The 20,994-nt window shown below is 40.1% G+C and overlaps 2 protein-coding genes across 9 annotated transcripts in view; one reads left to right on the top strand and one right to left on the bottom strand.

Annotated features, from left to right (window-relative positions):
- The window catches only part of LOC134217949 (PAS domain-containing serine/threonine-protein kinase), a 75,251-nt gene extending 58,470 nt beyond the window's left edge, over nt 1-16,781 (top strand). Inside the window, exon 7 of the mRNA XM_062696797.1 lies at nt 12,418-16,781. Within this exon, the coding sequence (XP_062552781.1) occupies nt 12,418-12,848 (431 nt within the window). The 3' untranslated portion in view covers nt 12,849-16,781. The remainder of the gene's footprint in view (nt 1-12,417) is intronic.
- LOC134217950 (oxysterol-binding protein-related protein 2) overlaps nt 13,365-20,994 on the bottom strand; it is a 73,511-nt gene continuing 65,881 nt past the window's right edge. For 7 of the 8 annotated variants that reach the window (XM_062696799.1, XM_062696802.1, XM_062696801.1 and 4 more), the window contains one exon: nt 13,365-18,369. In XM_062696799.1, coding sequence (XP_062552783.1) covers nt 18,264-18,369 — 106 coding nt within the window. In that variant the 3' untranslated portion in view covers nt 13,365-18,263. The remainder of the gene's footprint in view (nt 18,370-20,994) is intronic. The other variant, XR_009981192.1, reaches the window with a different exon arrangement.

Genomic DNA, 20,994 nt, shown 5'->3' with positions numbered 1-20,994 from the left:
AGTAACCCAGTGAGCAATTCATTTTCGCGAAAAATCAGATGGTCAAGCCTTAACAAAGTACCTACTGGCAAAGGACGGCATGAAAAAATAATTTATAAATCAACTGAACAAAAATCAGAGTTCAAACCGGTTTTTCGTCAAAGGAAATTTAGTCGGACTAAATACTTTAAGATTTAAAGTCCGCACATTACTATAAAGGCAATTCACACATCAGGAACTTGTCTCAAAATTCGTTACCATGTGTATGGACAAGATTTATGTGATTCCATTGTGAAAAAAAAAACGTCCGATTTAAAAACGCAATCGGGCGGAAATGTCCGGACTCTCTGTCAAGCTATAAACCAGACTACTCGTCAATCGCTCAGGAGTTTTTTCTTTTGCGACGAAAGTACATGAGTCCCGTTTTTAGGAGCACTTGACCAAAAAATCAAATAAACCAATGGACCACAAGATTCCCGAGTTTAAAACTACATTTAAGCGTCATTTTAAATCAATTTCAAGTCAAATTGGACTGTGAATTGATTAGATTTGACATTTTGTTCTGGGGCGCCAACCATATTCATGTGAAATAATTGAAATTACATTTCAGTAATGTTCTTTCATGCTTGAGATTCTTATTATTCTTATCCTAACATTTTTTTCCGCCTATTATTCACTTACGAAAAAAGTTGTTTGGCACAAGAAATCAAAACCCTATTGCTCTTTTCGCATTTTGTCTTTTAACATTTTTGTCTTGAAACTAACAACGGCCTTCTAGTACTAAAACCGGCCTTGGGCAGGGTGGTTTGACTATTGTTTATTCAGTTAAATGAGAGTTAATTTGCCTATGTTCCGGGGATTCAACCATCTAAACTTAGGCATTAATTTGCAATGATATGAAAACTAATATGCCATTGTGTGGAGAATAATGATTTGAAAAAATGTGTTGGAGGTAACCGCACCATCGGTGAGACTCAGACCCACGACCCTACAGTACGCTAGACTGTTGCTTTAATTAACCCCTAAGCTACGAAGGATCTCCTTGAAGAGTGAAATATTTGTAGTTTAGTATTTTCCTAACTAACCAATACAATAGAAAGTTATGGTGATGAATGATTCATTCTAAAATATTTCTAATTTCTTGCACGGAAGAAATGAAAATTCGTATCAATTTTGAAATTTCCCCAGCTCTTGTTTTATCACAAGGTTTTTTGACATGTCCTATTTTGCAAGCGCGTTTGTCCCGTTTTTCACCGAAAATTATCCGTCGGCCTGAAATGTGCGGCAGGGAAAAATACCAAATAGAAAACAAATCAAAACGGGCAGATATCTTCTTGTACTTCTTCTTGTTGGCATTACGTGTCCCACACTGAGACAGAAACCGCCTCCCACAGCTTAGTGTTCATTAAACGCTTCCACAGTTATAATTTGCGAGGTTTCTAAGCCAAGTTACCATTTTTGCATTCACATTATATCATGGGGGCTATTTACGATGATACTTTTATACCCAGGAAGTGGAGACAATTTCCAATCCGAAAATAGCCTAGACCGGCATGAGAATCGAACTAATACCCTCAACATGGTCTTGCTTTATAGCCGTGCGTCTTACCGCCCTTTAATCAAGTCAAAACAGGTGTTCAACAACTATTTTGCAATTTGGATGAAAAGAAAGGAATATCGTCATGCCGTAGTTGCGTTAAAAAATAGCAATACCGAGTTCTACACCTTTACACCCGCTGCGGAACAACCGGTTAAAATAATCCTTTCAGGATTGCCGTATTACGACATTAGAGAGTTGGAGCTTGAGCTGGCAGCACAAGGTATAAAAGCTACAGAAGTAAAACTTTTCTCCCAAAAGGTTGAAGGCTTGGAAAAAAGTGCTATGTATCTCCTACACTTCACAAAAGGATCAATCAAACTGGCGGAACTACAAAAAGTGAAGGCATTATTCAACGTCATCGTTAAGTGGCGTTACTACGAACGACGATCTTCGGATGCGGTTCAGTGCCATCGTTGTCAACGTTTTGGACATGGTATGAGAAACTGCAATCTATCACCTCTGTGTGTCAAATGTGGCGAAAAGCATCTATCGACTTCATGTTCGCTCCCAGAAAAGCCGAACTGCGCAGAAGATACAATCGTGAATGAAACACGCATAATCCTAATCCGTTAGCCGCAAATTGTAGCAGCCAACTTTTGTGATTATCCATCTCTAAAACTACCTGTAGAAAAAGAGTAAGAAAGCAATGAAAGCTAAAAACGAAGAACTGCTGCTCGACCTGACCCACTGGCACCCCCTCCTTCCATACCACACCAAGACCCCGTCACTACCGTATCAGACGACCATCGTCGATATCTTGCGCTCAAGTTATCTGGTGGCTAAAGATATCAACGATTCGAATTTATTCACCATGTCCGGGATTTTTTAGCTTTGGTGAGAGAACTCTTCGATCGATTTATGTGATTGACTGGAATGGCGAATCGGTTTTTAACAAAAGGCTAGAATTTTTTCGAATTTTGGGCACCATAATGTTGGGTAAAGGGATTGTGACAGAAACTTGGTTTGCAAAGTAAACATTCCTTTCTGTCACAGTTATTTCATTGCGTCCGTTTGATAATGCGTCAAATGAATACTAAAGAGGAGGAGGAAGTTCTAATTACCATCTGCATTGGGCTAAAATTTACCAAGGATTAACATTCCAGCCACGATCATTGGTAGCAGGTGTTTCAGTACAAGGCGATGAATCGAGAAGTACACTTGATTGCCGCTTATTTCCCGGGGGCGAGGAGACGCTCTATATGGACTCGAACCAGTCGTCTACACCCTTCTTTGTCACAGGAGACTTGGTGGACCTCATTTACTGGAGACTGCTCTGAGCAAGTAAAGCAGCAACATTACTGTTTCAAGAAGCAGCTATCAATTATTTTTCATCCATTTTCATGACTCCTTCTACGTTCAATCCCTACCGACCGTGGGAAACCCGTCAACAACAAGGATCCTGATCACCAATCTTGTCCTACCTCAACCTCACTGGATACTTCAACCAAAACATGGTGACGCTGTATGACCTCTCATCTGATGTCTTCCGGTGTCTTTCACCATTAGACTAATTCATCTTGAACAGTCAAAGCCAGTTAAATTCCGCTGCTATGCAGGTGCCGACTGGAGACGATTTCAACGAGAGGTGAACCACCAACCCCAAATCCTGTTGACCCCGATCAGCGAGAGTGTTGTCCTACACTGGTGCTAAAAATTATCTTTGGTTTACTCCCATACAAACGTTTTTATAGTCTTAACTAAGTATGAGCAACTAATAGTGGGATATTTGCTGATCTAAATGTCAAAACTGTCAAAAAATGCACGCTAAAACCACTGGAGCTCTAGCAGCACTGAAAATACACTCCAGTAGAAAAACACTCCAGTTGACTCTCCACCCCAACCAAATACGACGATAATACGATTGCAGCGATCAATCAACCGCCGCCGAAAACAGACCGAACTGACAAAACGATCATCCGTGGCCAGATTCGTCCAAAGGAGGTAGGTTGGATCATTGCCAAAGCTTAAATCGAAAAAAGTCCTTGGTCACGACCAAATTAAGAACACAATGTACTGAAGAGACTACACTTAAAAGAAAAAAAGTCACGTGTTTTCCGCTCTAAGATCTTTTTCCACTTGATTTACGACTAGGATACTTCATATAGGATGCGGCAAGGATAGCAAAAGCCTCGAACTACAAGACCAATTAGTTTACTGCCAACCCTCACCAAAACTTCTCCAGGCGCATTACATCTTAAAACCGCATCCGATCAAGCATTTGGAAGCCATAAAGAATTATTCCAGATCAACAATTCAAGGTTCAAGAAGGGGTCATTCAACTACCCACATCAATTGAGGTGCAGTTGGTAAAAGAGGTTCGAACAATTTTAATGTGAGGGAAATCTTCAAAGAACGTAGTTCTTCCTGGATGTGGAGAAAACATGCATGACTGTCTGGCAGATGCAGGATTCTACAAAATGCTTCAAAGAAACTTTTCCTTGCACTTACTGAAATTATTCGTTCTTTTCTTCAAAACCGCTCCCTGCTCGTGAAAGTTGACTGGACGACATCAATTCGGAAAGTTTGTTTCTTTTGGAGTACCTAAAGACATTATCATTCCCACACGCTGATCTTTTGTATATAACATCTTCACAGCAGATCTCCCGTGAGTGCTTCAAAACGACGATTAAATACTTCCTCTTTTAAAATTGACACCGGTTTCATCGCTAATTACCTGAAACTTCAAGCGGATCAGGATACCTACGAATTGAGGACTAGCATTGGTAGCATAGTTACAGTGTACTTCGGAGATTGGACAATAGTGATACGCATGTTTTTTTCGAAATCCATATTCAGATTGCTATCAGAAATAAAGGTGGGTGTGGTGTGATTTCAATCTGAGATAAAAATCACCAAAAGCATGAGGATTACTACTATATTGGCCATCCATCTTCACCGTAACTTGAGGAGGGGGAGGAGCAGGTTTTTGGCCGTGTCAGTACCTACTTGGCTGAGAGGGCCCCCAGAAACTCGGTGACACCCTCGTAAAATGCCACGGAGTTGCATATTGGGAAGGTATTCCTTAGGTCAGGATTTGCCTGTAGCCGACAATGTGACCGTGAAGATCTTACACCGTCACACACCATGCAAGTTATTCTACCCAGCGATACAGGGGATACAATTGAGGACTATCATAAAAAGAAATTAGGAAGAAATAAAAGATCCAATAAGTATCGGGGTATCAGAACGTCGGCTCAGGAGGCACGTTCCCCTCAATTTGAGATTTGTTTGCCATCTTTTATTACTGGCCTTTCTGTCATTTACCTGACGGAAAAGGCTAGTAGAAAAGGGGAAAGTGAAGAAGAGTGAAGTTGAAGAGGCGGAAACCATTTGTAGGAAATCACAATGATGTCCAGAGTCACACGCATTCAGCTAGGGACTAAAGAGAGGTCACAAAAACACAAGGGATGTAACAATAAGACGAACGAGAACAGAAACACAAGAGTTACACTGTGAAAAAACGCATAATGCGAATCCATATAAGAGTGACAATCCACAAAGTACCCATTGTAAAATAATGTCATCTGCAGAATCCAATTTAAATTGGAAGTTTTGTTGAAAAACTAAGTAAAACACATATTCTTAACCCCACACTCACGTTGAGGATGAACAAGAGTAGCCATAGCCGAACGCTTAAGACGAGACGCAGATTACACTGTGAAAAACGCATAATGCGAATCCATATAGGTGGCAATTTGTTGAAAACTAAGTAAAACACATATTCATCACCCCATTCTTATTTGAACCTCACGTTGAGATTGAACAGGAGTAGCCGGCGAACCCAGACGTCAAGGACTAGACACAGAGTACATTGTGAAAAACATAATGCGAATCCATATAGGTAACATACTACAAGTGTATCGTAAAAAAAAAAAAACGCATAATGCAAATCCATATAGGTGACAATTTATTTGAAAACTAAGTAAAACACGTATCCATACCCCCACCCTTATTTAACCTCACGTTGAGATTGAACATGAGTAGCCGAAGCCGAACGTCAAACGCATAATGCAAATCCATATAGGTGACAATTTGTTGAAAACTAAGTAAAACACATATATCCACCAACTCTTATTTAACTTCACGTCGAGATTGAACAAAGGTAGCCGAAGCCGAACGTCAGGACGAGACACAGAGTACACTGTTAAAAACGCATAATGCGAATCCATAAAGGTGAAAATTTGTTGAAAAAACTAAGTGAAAAAAACATACTCATAATCCACCCTTATTCAACCTCAAGTTGAGATTAAACAAGAGTAGCTGAAGCCGAACGTCAAAGACGAAACACAGAGTACACTGTATAGAAAGCGCATAATGCGAATCCATATAGGTGACAATTTGTTGAAAACTAAGTGAAACACTTATTCCTTAACCCCACTCACGCTGAGATTGAACAAGAGTAGCCATCCAAACGTCAAGGACGAGACACAGTGCGAATCCATATAGGTAACATACACAAAGCACATTGTATAAAACGCATAATGCGAATCCATATAGGTGACAATTTGTTGAACACTAATTAAAACACATATTCATAACCCTACTTATTTTAACCTCATGATGAAGTTGAATAAGAGTAGCCGATTATCTCGGAGAAGTAAAAAAGTCAACTACGCTATAGCTCCAGGATTAGCGCAGCGAGGGCTAAAATACTGTGAAGGGGCCCTGGTGCTTCACAGGCTCCGTTTACGCAGTTGAGTTCTTATTAGACCCCCCTAACCATTCATTCGTGGCACAGTAAGCATAAAAGCCGCATCACACCAAGAATTGAGGTCACCTGTATGGTGGACTTTACCACTGGAACAGGCAATCCGTAATGTTATTCTTGGCAGATAACCACGGCTGCCGACACCACGGCAACTATCTAGGCTGTTCGTGGAGAGAAGTTGACATTGACTTTACGTCAACTCTCAATGTGGCGAACAGCCGTAACACACACCATGCAAAGGTGTCTACCCAGCGTTACAGGGGATGCAATTGAGGACTATCATAAAAAGTGGAAAATAAAGGTCAATGGTGGAAAGTCGCAAACAATCTTTTTCACAAGAAAGCGAAGCCGTAAAGCCAATCTTCCCTCGCAGACAAATCAACGTGTGTGGACAACAAGTTCCTGTAGTTTCTGTACCTCGGCTTGACGTTAGACCAAAAGCTAAGATTCGCCAGCCATATCAATAACGCCCTTGGGCCTTCTTAGCCGTGCGTTAAGACGCGCGGCTACAAAGCTAAGAATTCCATGGTGAGGGTGGCTGGGTTCCCCGGTGCCAGTCTAGGCATTTTCGGATTGGAAATTGTTTCCCGGACTTCCTGGGCATAAAAAGTATCATCGTGTTAGCCTATGATATACGAATGCAAAATGGTAACCTGGCTTAGAAGCCTCGCAGTTAATAACTGTGGAAAGTAGCGCCAATAAACACTAAGCTGCGAAGCGCTCTGTCCCAGTGTAAGGGGATGTAATGCCAATAAGAAGAAGAAGAAGTACCAAATTATCAGTACCCAAACGTTTTTTGCGAAATGAAATTGCTCTAGTACCATGCAAATTTAAACTTCGGACACTAGCACTTTTTTGCTATGGAAATCACATTTCACGTCTCACCATTCTAATTAACATCACATACACAAAGAAGTATGATTGCGAGTGATGCGATGGAAATTAGCGAAAACGCATCTGTGTGTTGAGGATACGTAACGGGCAAATTCGCCAATTACAACCTAATCAACGTTTTACCCACCGACAAACGATAAATCCGACGACGTGAAGGACGTTTTATGAATGTCTTGATAAAGCCTATGGAGTGCCCAAAGCATGACGTAAAAATTGTTATCGGAGACGCTAACGCTCAGGTCGGTAGAGAGGACTTTTTCCGTCCCATAATCGGTACGGGGCAAGTTTCCACGACAACCAGCAAGCATTTTGTAGGACCCAGGGAGAATCTGTATTTCCGTTGTTTATGGCGAGGAACGTCACTAACCTACCAATCTTTTTCCCTGGGGCTAGCCTTGGAAGATAAGCGAAAAATCGTACTTGACAGATGAAAATCCTTTTTCGTTTCATCACTTTTACCTCTCACTCACTTTTCTCGAGAATTATCCATGAAAAGAATACTATAAAATGTTGTATTTGGCCACGCTTGGACTCGAACCCTAGAATAATAGCCAATGAGGATGCGTCCATTCACAGCTACACCACCATTAGGGTGGTTCAAAAAATCGATTTTGCTTTCAGAGGACCGCTCAGAACATGATAAAGAATCGGATGAGCACTGTGGGCAAAATCGATTTTTTTAACCTCTTTCACTCATATTTATCTGCATGTTGGTAATTTGGTTTGTTTATGCCGCATTGCTGATGGCACCAAATAAAGCTCGGATGTAGAAGAAAACGAGAAACCAACTTTTCCGCGAAGCAGTCGGAAGTGAGCAGAAAATGGTTTATCACTCTCCGGTTGTTTTTCTCGAAAAGCGATTTCTCCCCAGGAAACATTTCGTGAGAAAGCGGCTCTATGCCTGAGATTGAGTGAGCGGCCCAGAACCCTGCAGTAGGAGAGTCTTCACTCTGCTACCAACGACCAACGACCTACGGCTAGTGAATTCTGGCTGCTGTCAGAGGGATGGCCATGGAAACACCCAAATGGTGGAAACTTGCAACCATGTTCTGGTGGATGGGTGCTATTTCTCGGCGTTATCGATGTGCGGACACTAGAGGTCCGCACATTGACTCTCTGATCACTACCTGTTGTTGTCAGTGAAAACCCGGACTACGGCTATCAACTCATCGAACGAAAAGATCGCAGCCAGAACGTTATGTTACAATATCCAGCGATTGTTTATAGAAGGGAGTATCGCCAGAAGCCTGACGAACGGATGAAGTACAATCGACAACGTTAGCGACAACATCAATGATCTACATGGGAGTCGATCCATGGATCGGTGAGCATAACAGCACCGAGGAAGTGGTAGGCACTGCACAAAGGCGGACCCATTGGGACGGGTTGGTTCAATGTGGAGTGTCAGAGCGTGACAGACCGAGAAGAAACGTTGCCAGAAGTCGGATGTTGGTGTCAGGTACCCGATCGAATAGATATCGGTTCATGGTAAGGGAAACACAAGAGTGCAGCTGGAAAACAGAACCCCGCACCCGCAGGTGAAATAGAAAAAGAGTATTGAAGAACTGAGAGTTATTAGTAGAGGCGCAGGAAAGCGTGGAGCAGAATGTAATATGCAGAGGTTTTATGAGACTGTCACTTATGGCGTGCGGAGAAAGACAGCGCCATCTCCTTTCAATGTGCGTAAACGACCAAGAAAGGAAATTTGTTGACAAGATAAAACCGAAGTGGCTGTGCCAGGGTGGAAAGCAACACTTCGAGACTTTGTTGAATAGTGGAAGTGACGGTGCATCGGCGAACAGAATAAATATTAGCGACGATGGACAAGCTGTGGAGCCACCTACACTAGATGAGGTTTGAAAAGCTATTAAAGAGCTGAAAAACAATAAGGCTGCGTGTAAGGACCAGCTCCCGGCTGAACTGCAGCAGCTTTATGAAGTTGTGCACCATATTATGTTGAAAATATGGGAAAACGAGGAATTGCCTGCTAGCTGGTTGGACGGCCTCATCTGCCTCTCCCCTTTAAAAAAGGGCACAGACTAGAGTGCGCCAAATTTACCGAGGAATAATTCTCCCTTAATTCGGCGTACAAAATTATGTCCCATGTGGCCTCTGTTCAACAGATTGAGACCGCTTGAAAAGTCCTTCGTCGGCGAATACCAGGCAGGTTTTCAAGAGAGCCGATCAACGACGGATCAAATGTTTACCCTGAGACAAATCCTTGAAAATTTCGGTAGTACAACTTTGCTGACTCATCATCTGTTCATTGATTTCAAGGCGGCGTACGATTCAATGAAACGGAATGAATTATGGCAAATTATGCTAGAACATGGTTTTCCAGCGAAACTGATACGGCTGATTCGTATACTTAACGTTGGACGGATCGAAATCAAGTGTAAGGGTTGCTGATGAGATATCGACATCATTTGTTACCTTGGATGGATTAAAACAGGGTGATGCACTCTCGAGGGAGACAGCGAGGATTGGACTCACGATCAATACCAGCAAACGAAGTACATGGTCGCTGGCAATCAACGTGGGTTCAGTAGTGGGGGTGGTAGTGAAATGGTGCTGGATGAGGAAAAATTTGAAGTGTTGAAAGAATTTGTGTATCTTGGAACATTAGCGGCTTATTACGGACTTCGTAACCAGCTTAAGTCCCGTAGTCTGCAAACGAAAAAAAAAATTCGCGCTGTATACTATGATTTTTCCGGTGGCTTTATACGGCCATGAAACATGGACGTTAAAGGAGGCTGATCGGAGAGCTTTCGGAGTGTTTGAGCGTAAAGTGCTGCGGACAATACTCGGCGGTAAACAGCAGAACGGTATCTGGCGGCGTCGCATGAATCACGAGTTGTACCAGGTGTATAAAGGGGTGGATATTGTTTTTTTAAGCTTATGTCACACGGCAGACTACGGTGGGCTAGACACGTTGTTCGTATGCCGGAAGAACGTCAAGCGAAGATTGAAACATTTCAATAGAGAACCTGAAGAGAAGCTTCTGGAAATGGCCGCATACAAATGGCTTTTTGCAGTTGAAGAGTATATGAGGGCGCCGAATTTGATCAGGGCGACTGTGATGCGATTAGCCACAGGATCACTGAGTCCAGTGGAGAAATACTCTATTCGGCGTAGGTTTAAAAAAAGAGCTGTAGCCAATTGCAAGTATAAAATATTCACAAGGAGATACAATGCACCATGCGTCTCCATATGTGCGTTTTCTTGATAAAAATATTTAAAACTTGTTGACATAATAAATGTATGTAAATGCAATTACGAACTTGGCGTTTTTGGCAAAGTTTTTCAGGAGAACTTTTGCTACAACTTTTGTGAAGACAAAAACATTGAATGTTTCCGCTTTGCGGAAAAAATTATCTCACTTCTAGGGGATGCTGATCATAACGCTTAAAAGACCTCCAAAGAGATGCATAATAAAAAGTGCTAAAACATAACGCTTTTGAGCCGAACCTTCTTGGTGAACAGACGTTGTTTCAGTTCTGTTGTTCAGTTCAGTCATGTTGCGGATAGTATACGGACAGCAGTCGCTGTGGTCATCAAATACGCATTTGATATTTCAAAGAAGTTCGCCAGGCTACACGCTTATGAATCAAAATATGCATCAAGCATCACCATTAAAACTCATTGTTGACGTCAACGCCCTCCTTAGCCGTGCGGTAAGACGCGCGGCTACAAAGCAAGACCATGCTGAGGGTGGCTGGGTTCGATTCCTGGTGCCGGTCTAGGCAATTTTCGGATTGGAAATTGTCTCGACTTCCCTGGGCATAAAAGTATCATCGTGTTAGCCTCATGATATACAAATGCAAAAATGGTAACTTGGCTTAGAAACCTCGCAGTTAACAACTGTTGAAGTGCTTAATGAACACTAAGCTGCGAGGCGGCTCTGTCCCAGTGTGGGGATGTGATGCCAATAAGAAGAAGAAGAAGAAGAAGTTGACGTCAACAGCTGTACGAAGCGAACCATATGCAGCCTCAAGATTATCGACATCAGTATCGGCAATTGGTCTTCCGAAACCACCTTTTTGAGCAAAAACATTAGGCCTAGTTAGAAACATTTCAAACTGATGTACCAAGAGTAACCCTAAAACACGAAACCGTCTTTAAGTCTCACTTTCATCTCATTGATGTTTTATTCATTGGCAACTGTTCTAAAAAGTTGTTAAATATAACTTCTTCTTCTCCTAATACTTTGTCATAAATTGGAAATAACAGTATTCAATTAATTGCTCAAACAACATGTACCAGATATGCACTTGGCAGATAGTTTTTATTCATTGAACTATTGTTGAATCGTTCTCAACTGACCACTTATATTTAAAGGACATCGACATTTTATCACAATGATAATTCCCGACCACGTAAACCAGAATGCTGAATTCTACATAAAGCTTACAATTATTATACATCCATGTAGACTCCACTTAAAATATCGAATAAATAGTTATCAGCAACGCATCAGCACATGTTTATGAGCAACAGCTACAAAGGCACCCAATCAGGCTTTTAACAACTACCAAACGAACAGTTATACTATTCAAAACAATTAACAATTTGTCACAACCATAACCATTTCAAAATAATAAACGCTGTTGGGACAGCGTTTGTGAATCAATGTTAAGGTATAGTTTGGAAAAAAAGACACTGTGGATGATAACAAAATAATACGTAGAGTGATACCAGAGAAAAGCCAAGCAATCGTAATTTAGAAACGTAGCAAATTGCATTAGGTATAAGTAGTAGTCAATTGAGTGAGTTTTCTTTCATCTGGTGAGAAGTTCATAAAATGTTTCATACCATGCCGCCTCCTCCCGTCTCACCTTCCTTCTTCCTATGTGCTTCGCGTCTATAACAGCGATTTTAACCAATCAATGCATTCGTGCTAATCTGGTATGTAAAATCCCTCCCTCTCTGTTTGGTTGCTGATGTTGCATTTTTAGTCCCACCTCTTTTGCTTGCCGTACACTAAACAAACCAAAATTGAAGAACCGACTATTTGGCATTCGTAGCTTTCTTATTGTTAAGAAAAATTGCAAAATTAGATTAGTTTCTCAATCCAAGACACACTGATTGCTTTCATCTCCTCTTTGTTTATCTTTGTTTCTTTTCTCTCTTCCACATTCCATTTCGCGAAAATATCGCTTCGTGCTTCCTCCCGCTCGCGCGCTGTTTTTGTGTATGGTGGTCAATTCCATTTCCATTTTGGCGCCTCCTTTCGCAGGGGTTGCTCCACTAGAAGACAGTTGTGATACAGAGGACAATGAAATACTGCTGGTGGTGTTGAATGGTGATGATGATGAAGAGGAGAGGAAGGATGAGATTGATGATGATGATGATGGTGGAGATGAAGGTGGGGAGGTGACAGCGGAAGCGATATCACTACGGGAACCGTCCAGTAGCAGTTGCAGGGCTGGTGAGGGTGGAGGGCATCCCAGCCCGTACAATTCCCCTAGCAAAAGTGATCGACGCAGAAGACAGCAACAACAACAGAGACGAAGACGCGCATGGGAAACGAACCGCTCGGTTATCGTCGTGACGCCGCCAGGTACTGATAGTAGCAGTAAGGTTGAGGTGGAGGGCAGCGAGTGTGACTATACCAATGACAGCTTTGAAGAGGATGAAGACGATGGCGTGGAACCTCGGATGAGTTAATCTCTTTTCCAGCATTCTTTTTTACGAACCAAATAAAACGATACTCATTGTGTTTGATATTTAATCCAGTTTAGAAAAAAAAGCACACGTGGCGTTATAAATAGATATGATTTATTTTTTAGTATGCGAAAGAAGCTATAAAACTAGTGTAGATTCACTGATAGGATAGTGCAATGCTGACTCTCTATAGCAAAATCCTTAGGAATAATTGGAATGAGTCGTAACCAACAGTAACAGTAGTATTAGTAGGAAAATAAAAATAAACAAGTTTACCAAAAAATGAAAGCACATTGATACACAAGCAAGTTTAGAAGCATCTATCAGATCAGATTATATCATTGTTGAACAGATTATTGATTTTAAAATATAAAACTGAAAAATACAACCATTTGCAAGTCAAATGCTAAAATGAAGTTGAAAGAAATCAATCTTTTTCTGAAAGCGCGAATAAATTTCTTACTTGAGTAAAAAAAATGTGGAGGTTGCTTGTTTTGTGAAAGAAAACTCATTTCTAACTTATTTCCATCTGTTTATTTCACATCTATTGCATACATAGTTGCATTTTTGTTTGTTTTTATACATTTGATAATATAGTATAATAACTCCAATTGTGTGAGTTCCTTTAGTTTGTATATTATTACTATTTCTTCAACAATTAATTTTATCTCTTTTCAATACTACGAACAATACGCGCTACTGATTTGTCCAGTTAGGTTTTTTTTTTCACCCAAAACAAAATTCCAATTCTAGCCAATAGAAAATCTCTAAACACAGTTTAATGTACGTCTTTCTCAAGATGTTAAAAAGCACATTGATTTCGTTTTTCTTTTCCTAATTTTCCGTCGTCTGTAGTGTATAGCGCAAAATTGCAATGACTCAATTGAGCATTTTATTGTTTGTTTAAAATTTGTCTAGCATACTTTTAGTTCTTCCTTCAGTAGATCAAATACCTTGTTAATGTGTATGTGTGGCAGCCATAATTGACAGAAAATCATAACGATCAGCAGCTTTCCATTTGTTTCAGTGTTCGAGCTCATGGTATGTCAAATGTTGGAAGAACTTTGTACAAAAGTGAGTAATGAATTAATAGCAGCGCCTATCTTTTATGAAAGATGCAAGGTAAGTGGATTGAGTAATGTTTTCATTGGCTCATGTGTTTATTGATTACGGTATCAGTTGTTCGACTGACTAAAAACAAAGGATATATTAGGGGAAGTTGTTCAATGATACGATTAAAAAATGTACGGAGTGTTCAACAATAGACGTTATGGCGTTCAAAATTTTCAGGATTATGCCACTTTTAGTCTATTTTAGAAAATTCACTTATCGAACAGTTCTCATTTACACAAGAAGCGGTTACCCTCAGTATAGTCGAGAAAAATTAAAAAAAAAATAAAACTCGACTCAAAACTATTCAAATAAAAAAACCCTGATTAATCCACCTAGCGGTGATGGTGCCTTTCTCGTACAAGTTAAAAATTGTATTTTGTCCATAACTTCCGATCCCATAGTCCGATCCGGTTAACTTTCAATAGGAAACTCTCCGGCAATAGGATGCAAAGACAAAATAACGGATTATGGGGCCCTCCTTAGCCATGAGGTAAGACGCGCGGCTACAAAGCAAGACCATGCTGAGGGTGGCTGGGTTCGATTCCCGGTGCCGGTCTAGACAATTTTCGGATTGGAAATTGTCTCGACTTCCCTGGGCTTAAAAGTATCATCGTGTTAGCCTCATCATATACGAATGCAAAAATGGTAACCTGGCTTAGAAACCTCGCAGTTAAAAACTGTGGAAGTGCTTAATGAACACTAAGCTGCGAGGCGGCTCTGTCCCAGTGTGGGGATGTAATGCCAATAATAATAAGAAGAAGAAGAGGAAGGGCCTGCAGTCCACGATGTGAAGAATGGTCTCATTATCTCTGCGCAGTTGATATCGGAGCAGAGGGTTACGCAGGAGTTGCTTGATTCTACCAACATTGGGCAACCACCAAACAGAGGGATTGCATCGTGTATCGACCGCCCATCTATCGCGAGTAGTGCATCGTCGGAGTTGCCACCAATAGACAACCTTGGGACAATAACAAACACATCAAAAACAAGAAATGACATTTGTTTTATTATCATTTTTCATTTATCAACGAGCTTTCTTCGATCTAGTACCCATTTCAATTCCCCTTCTATTCCTCGATATCTCCTTTTTCTCGTGAATAATTCATTATTTTAAGGTCACTCCTCACGGAATCCAAGTTTCAAAGTGCTCGCGTTTTCGGGGGCACACCACTCGATACGGAGGCGGCGCACAATTGTCATTTTTGTTAATTTAGCTTTGCTGCGTCGCAGCATGCGTGAAAAAATAAAAATGACAGTTGTGCGTGCTTCCGTATCGAGTGGTGTGCCCCGAAAACGCGAGCACTTTGAAACATGGATTCCGTGAGGAATGGCCTTAAATGGAAAAATTTCTATAGCGCACTGCACGGACTGCGTTGTCTCTTTCTCACTGCAAAGAAATTAGAAAACAACAAGGCCGGTAAATGTCAAAATATATGAAGAACGAAAGAGGAAGAGATCTTTCCGTGCAGTGCCCTATAGATCCGTCAAGATTATTTGGGCTAATAAACCCAAAAAATTGATTTTTTTTTGCAAATCGTAGAGAATTCTTAAGGACGAACTTTTGGAATCCAATGTTTATTCACCTCGCGTTTTCAAGGGCACCACTATCAATACTGAAGCAAAAAGCAACTGTCATCTCTTTAATCTATGGTTGCTGCGTCGCTCTCAGCAAAGTCAAAATAGAAAGATGACAGTCATCGGTTGCTTCTTTGGTTAGATTGGTGCCTCTGAAAATTCGAGGTGAAATTTATTTAGATTCTGGAAAATTTCACCTTTAAATCATGTGAGGATTTTGTTCGGAACTTGATGTCCAAACTGATCTGCGGAAATTTAATTAAATTGTTTTTTAATAAAATTTAATGCAAATACCACTGCCGGTACTTTCATATCAGTTTCATATCAGTGGTTTTTCGCATACTGAGACAATAGCCGATGAAGTTTCGAACCGCGTGTCTCATGTAAAAAATCTAATAAATTCAAACATTTTGCGATTGTGATAAAGTTTTGCATAGTCCATCATTGGATGAGTTAACATAAAATGATTTATATCGTGGAAAAAAAAAGTGTTTATGTAAATTTATAATGGAACTGGTATGTTGGTACATCCAATATAGGACAAGGTAGGTTTGGTATTTTTTTTTCACACTTCTCCGGAACAATGTCTCATTTTTTATCATGTTATGTGGAAGTATGATAAAATTGAATGCTATTCAATGCTGATATGCGAGTACCAGCAGATCATGTCATGACGAAGTCATTTTCTCTATTTGTTCATTTGTTTTTTGTTCGACCCATCTCTCTGAACGTGTACGCACCTCTAGTCAAAACAAACGCAACTTCACGGTTTTCTCTGTTTATTTGTATTTTTTTTAATTAAAGCCACACATTTGCCATTTTACATTCCGTCTATTAAACGGTGAAAAAGTGGAGATTTATTCTAAATGTTGGCTTTTATGAAGTTTATGAAGCTAAAAAGTCTATCATATTTTCGTGACGATTTTCAATTTTTTGCAATCGTAAAGTGTACCCTAATATAGAAAAGACAAACGTAGTTCTACGTCAAAAAAATTATGTACACTGAAAAAATCGTTCACGACAGTCTTAAATCTAAAATTCGAAAAAGAGTTATGGCCAGGGTTTGCAGAAATCGCTCTCGAAAGATAACGAACAACGATAAAAGAGAAGCAAAAACCTCCTCGAATCATAACAAAAACATGAAAATCGCACTTGTATACAAGTTGAAAAAAAACTCTTCTTTTCGTTGTTTCCCGTCTTTTTTGTATGTCTTCCATTCCTTCCCTTTCCTATTGTGTATTTGTGATCCCTAACCTCCAGTCACCCACGTGTACCCAAACTTAAGGTTCCCCCAAACACACGCGACGCGACAGTCACAACGCGATTCTATCGCTTGGCGACAGCGATTCTGTCGCCGTTGGTATGGAAGCGTAAATATAACATTGCCTGCAGCTACCCAACGATAGAATCGCGGCGACTAGTTGTCGCCGTCACGGCGATGAAATCGCTTAGATCTGGGGCAGCCTTTACTCTAGTTGTTAGGAAGAATAAAAAAATCTAAAATGAATTGTGCAAAAAAACAAAATATCCGTAACGCCAAATGAGCCTTCCAAATAAACACAAGATTAAAAAAAAGATTGGTACTAAAATCAGGGACATTGGAGTTTTCCCAACCTTATCTTTGTTGTGCAGAAACTGTTCGAAAAGTTTGCTTTTGTATAATTGGAATGAAAACGCCCGAATACAATGGATGCCAAGTTTCTCACTGAGATTGCGAACACATTTTCTGATAGATACAGAAAACTATATCTTAGGTAGACCACTGTATCAGATGAATTATGAAGTTTTTTTTTACTAGGGTGCAATTATTTATATTATGAAAAGAAAACTTTTTTTTTCTTTATGCCTTAACTTCTCTTCCAAATGTTCGTTCCTATTAACTCCTATCAACCTATAGGTTATTTATATGTAGTTCTGATCTCGTTTATTTCTAGTGTCGTTTCAAAATACATGCTTCGCCTAAACAATGCTTAAACTGATATTGTCGAATTTGGTTTGGTAGCTTCCCGGTTTCCCTTTATTGCCTTGCTGGCTGGAATTGTAGATTCGCTCCTTCGGAAAATTGAAAACTCCTTCTTTGGTTCGCACCTGTTAGGGATCCCACATTTCTACATTGTGGACCCCTAGCTCGCACTGCCCCTCTGATAAAGATACATTTATTGTTATATGTTATATATTTATTCTTCAGAGCCGATTTAACCTGTATTAACAAACAGCGTCTTGGTCAATCTAAAAACACTTACTTAGGTTTAAATTTGGTTTTCGCTACAACTCGGATACAAACTGTTTCCAATAGTGGGAGTAGATAGACGATATCTAAGTTGTTTTGGTTTCCTAGCCCCGTTGGCACTCACTCCAAATGTTAGTTCTGTATGTGTTTATGTACATTTTGAATGTACGTGTAGTTGGTTATTTGATCTCCTTTCTCTATTCCATGCAACCGATTGTGATATCTCCTTAAAAAATTAAGAAGTTACTTCACCGTCCCTAATTTGTTTTGTTGTGAAATGTGAATGTAGCTTTCAGAGCGAGCTCCCGCAAATGTAGTTAAAACATGACACATGACCGTGAACTTCGTTTTCGTAGCGGTCTGGCGTAAGATCAGCCTCTTTCGACAATTAGTTTCTATATGAGATTCATTGGTAACTGGAAAAATGCAAGTACATGTAGGTTTATGATAGAAGGATTCAGCTGCGCGGATGTGGCCACTAGTTACGCGATCTACGGCGTTCAAAATATGTCCAGCTCCTGTGAGTCATCCGTTCGTTCCCAGTAGCCTCCTTGATATATCCAATCTTCCTGTTTGGTATGTGGGTTGATTGTGTGCTTAAACCATCTGAAATGAGTTGGGAATTTTCGAATTAAAAAAAATATTAACCTATTATAAGCATTACTATTTCATATTTGTTCGAATTCCTTGTTGTATGACAGCGGTCTGTTTTTTACTGGTTCCCTTTCAGACTATTGCATACCCCTAGCATCGCCTAGTTTATGCCAAAAGCTCACTGGGAAATGCGAATATTTGCTTCATTATTTATTCAGAAAACAAATTTTAAGTCTAAATTCAAATTTACTCTATAGCGGTTATTGTTTTCTGGCAACCAAAATATTGATTAATCTAAGATAACAGAAACAAAATGCAATTGTTCAAAAGACACCCGACAGCCAGCTATTTGCACATGTACCTAGTTCTTATGATTTCCTAGTTACATTCGACATGTTTGTAATCAAAAATACGTTATTCCCAACATGTAACTAAGTTCAGGTTTTCATGAATACAAGTTGCCATACAAATGCTAGCATACTTGTACAATAATTAACATGTGTACTGGAATTTGCACAAGTTTAGTCACAAGAGGCTGATTCATCATGCGTCTCCATATGCTCATATGCCTCCATCGCCAAAAATAACCAGCAAATATTAGTGTTGCGTATTGTCCTTGGCTGCATGCTTTCAACGTATTATGTATAATATGATCATAGGCAGAAAAAATATTTTAAGCTCTTTTTAGTGGAATGTATTCAACCGTCTAAGACGAGTTAAGTATTCTCCATTTAATTCCACCAATTATTTCGATATCTTTGCAGATACGTATTTCGACCACAACTGTGTGGTCGTCTTCAGTATCTCGTACTAGAGTCAAGTAAGTCGAGTCAAGTACGAGACACTGAAGACGACCACACAGTTGTGGTCGAAATACGTATCTACAAAGATATCGAAATAATTCGGGGAATTAAATGGAGAATACTTAACTCGTCTTAGACGGTTGACGATCATAGGGTTTCTTGCAGGAATCGCTCGTTGAAAGTACCGGACAGTGGGGAAAAACTACATCAGCGATTTTGAACATAATTGACTCTAGTCACGATGTTGTTACAATGTACACGAAATGTGAGAGCACTGTCCAAGATAACAGCAAGATTCTTAACTTGCTGAATCGTTGTAAAACTCTGCCTGTTGAAAACGTAGTCGAATGTGAATGGCTGATTTTTCCGATGAAACGAATTTTTCAATACTTGGTACATATAAGCAAGTTTTTTGAGCACCACTCGGCAAATCTTATTTATTATTATTGTCTTTATTAACCCTTTTGTTACCGACAAAAAAACACCCTTACGTTACCGACAGGGCACCCGGGTACCCACGGACTTAAAATGATCATAACATTGTCAGTTTTTCACCGATTTTGACGATTTTGGTTGCTACGGATGCAGAAACTTACCCGCTATTCGATACATGTTACAGAGAACCGATTCGGATTACCTGGTAATCGGAATTCCGGATTAACTGGGCCAAGTCCCAAAGTATGTGTAAATTGAAGATATATATTCAACCAAATGAAGATTTCTTGCGTCATGACTAATAAACTTCGTTGGAAATTTAAAGAATATAACTTAACTACGTTACAGGACCATTTTATGAATTAATCCCGGAACGGTTATTCCGGAAACAGGTTCCCGTCGGGCCTAAAGTGGCCACAAACTTATTCTGAAGAAACCCTGGCAATATGGGTATCAAAATTCATGAAATTGTTTCGGAAGCATGATCTGATAAGTAATTGGACCATTATTGGATGGTTTGACAATGGACCGGTCATCCTGGAACAGGTTCCCGTGGGGCCAAAAAGTGGCCACAAAATCATTTTGAAGAAACCCTGGCAATGTGGGTATCAAAACTCATGAAATTGTAGCGAAAGCATGATTTGATAAGTAAGTGGACCATTGGATGGTTTGACAACGGACCGGTCATCCTGGAACAGGTTCCCGTGGGGCCTAAAGTGGCCACAAACTCATTTTGAAGAAGCCCTGGCAATGTGGGTATCAAAATTCATGAAATTGTCTCGGAAGCATGATCTTTTGGGTTATTAGGCCATGAGATGGTTTGACAATGGACCGGTCATTCTCAAACAGGTTTTCGAGGGGACCCTCATTTAGAAGAAACACTTGCTATCTTCTTTTTCCGTTATTTCTTGTCAAAACGACTTAAAAGTTCTTGACAGGTACTCAGAAATGATTTATAATGAACCACAGGCACTGTAAGTATCATTGGTGTTTGCTGAATGATTTACAAACATAAAAAGAACGACTGAAATTTTCAACTTTTTTTGTGGATGAAAAATGGGTCAAAAACGTGACAAAAGCGGAAATATGAAAATATTTCAAGAATTTTGAGGCCAGGGTGTCTTCTAAATGAGTTTGTGGCCACTAAAGGACTTTCGGGAACTTGTTCTAGCATGACTGTTCTGGTTGATACCCATCCTATGGTTTCAACTTTATGAATAACATGTTTCAGGAACAATTCCAAGAATTTTGATACCCATATTGCCAGGGTTTCTACCAAATGAATTAATGGTCACTTTAGGCCCTCCCCTCCGGGAACCTGTTCCAGAACGACCGTTCCGGGTCATATCCAATCTATGGTCTCAAGTATATGGAAAACATGTTTCCGGAACAATTCCAA

This window comes from Armigeres subalbatus, chromosome 2 (assembly GCF_024139115.2).
Source record: "Armigeres subalbatus isolate Guangzhou_Male chromosome 2, GZ_Asu_2, whole genome shotgun sequence".
In the NCBI taxonomy this organism is placed as follows: Eukaryota; Metazoa; Arthropoda; class Insecta; order Diptera; family Culicidae; genus Armigeres; species Armigeres subalbatus.
The sequence above is the reverse complement of the archived record's forward strand: the minus strand, read 5'-3'. Positions and strand labels throughout refer to the sequence as shown.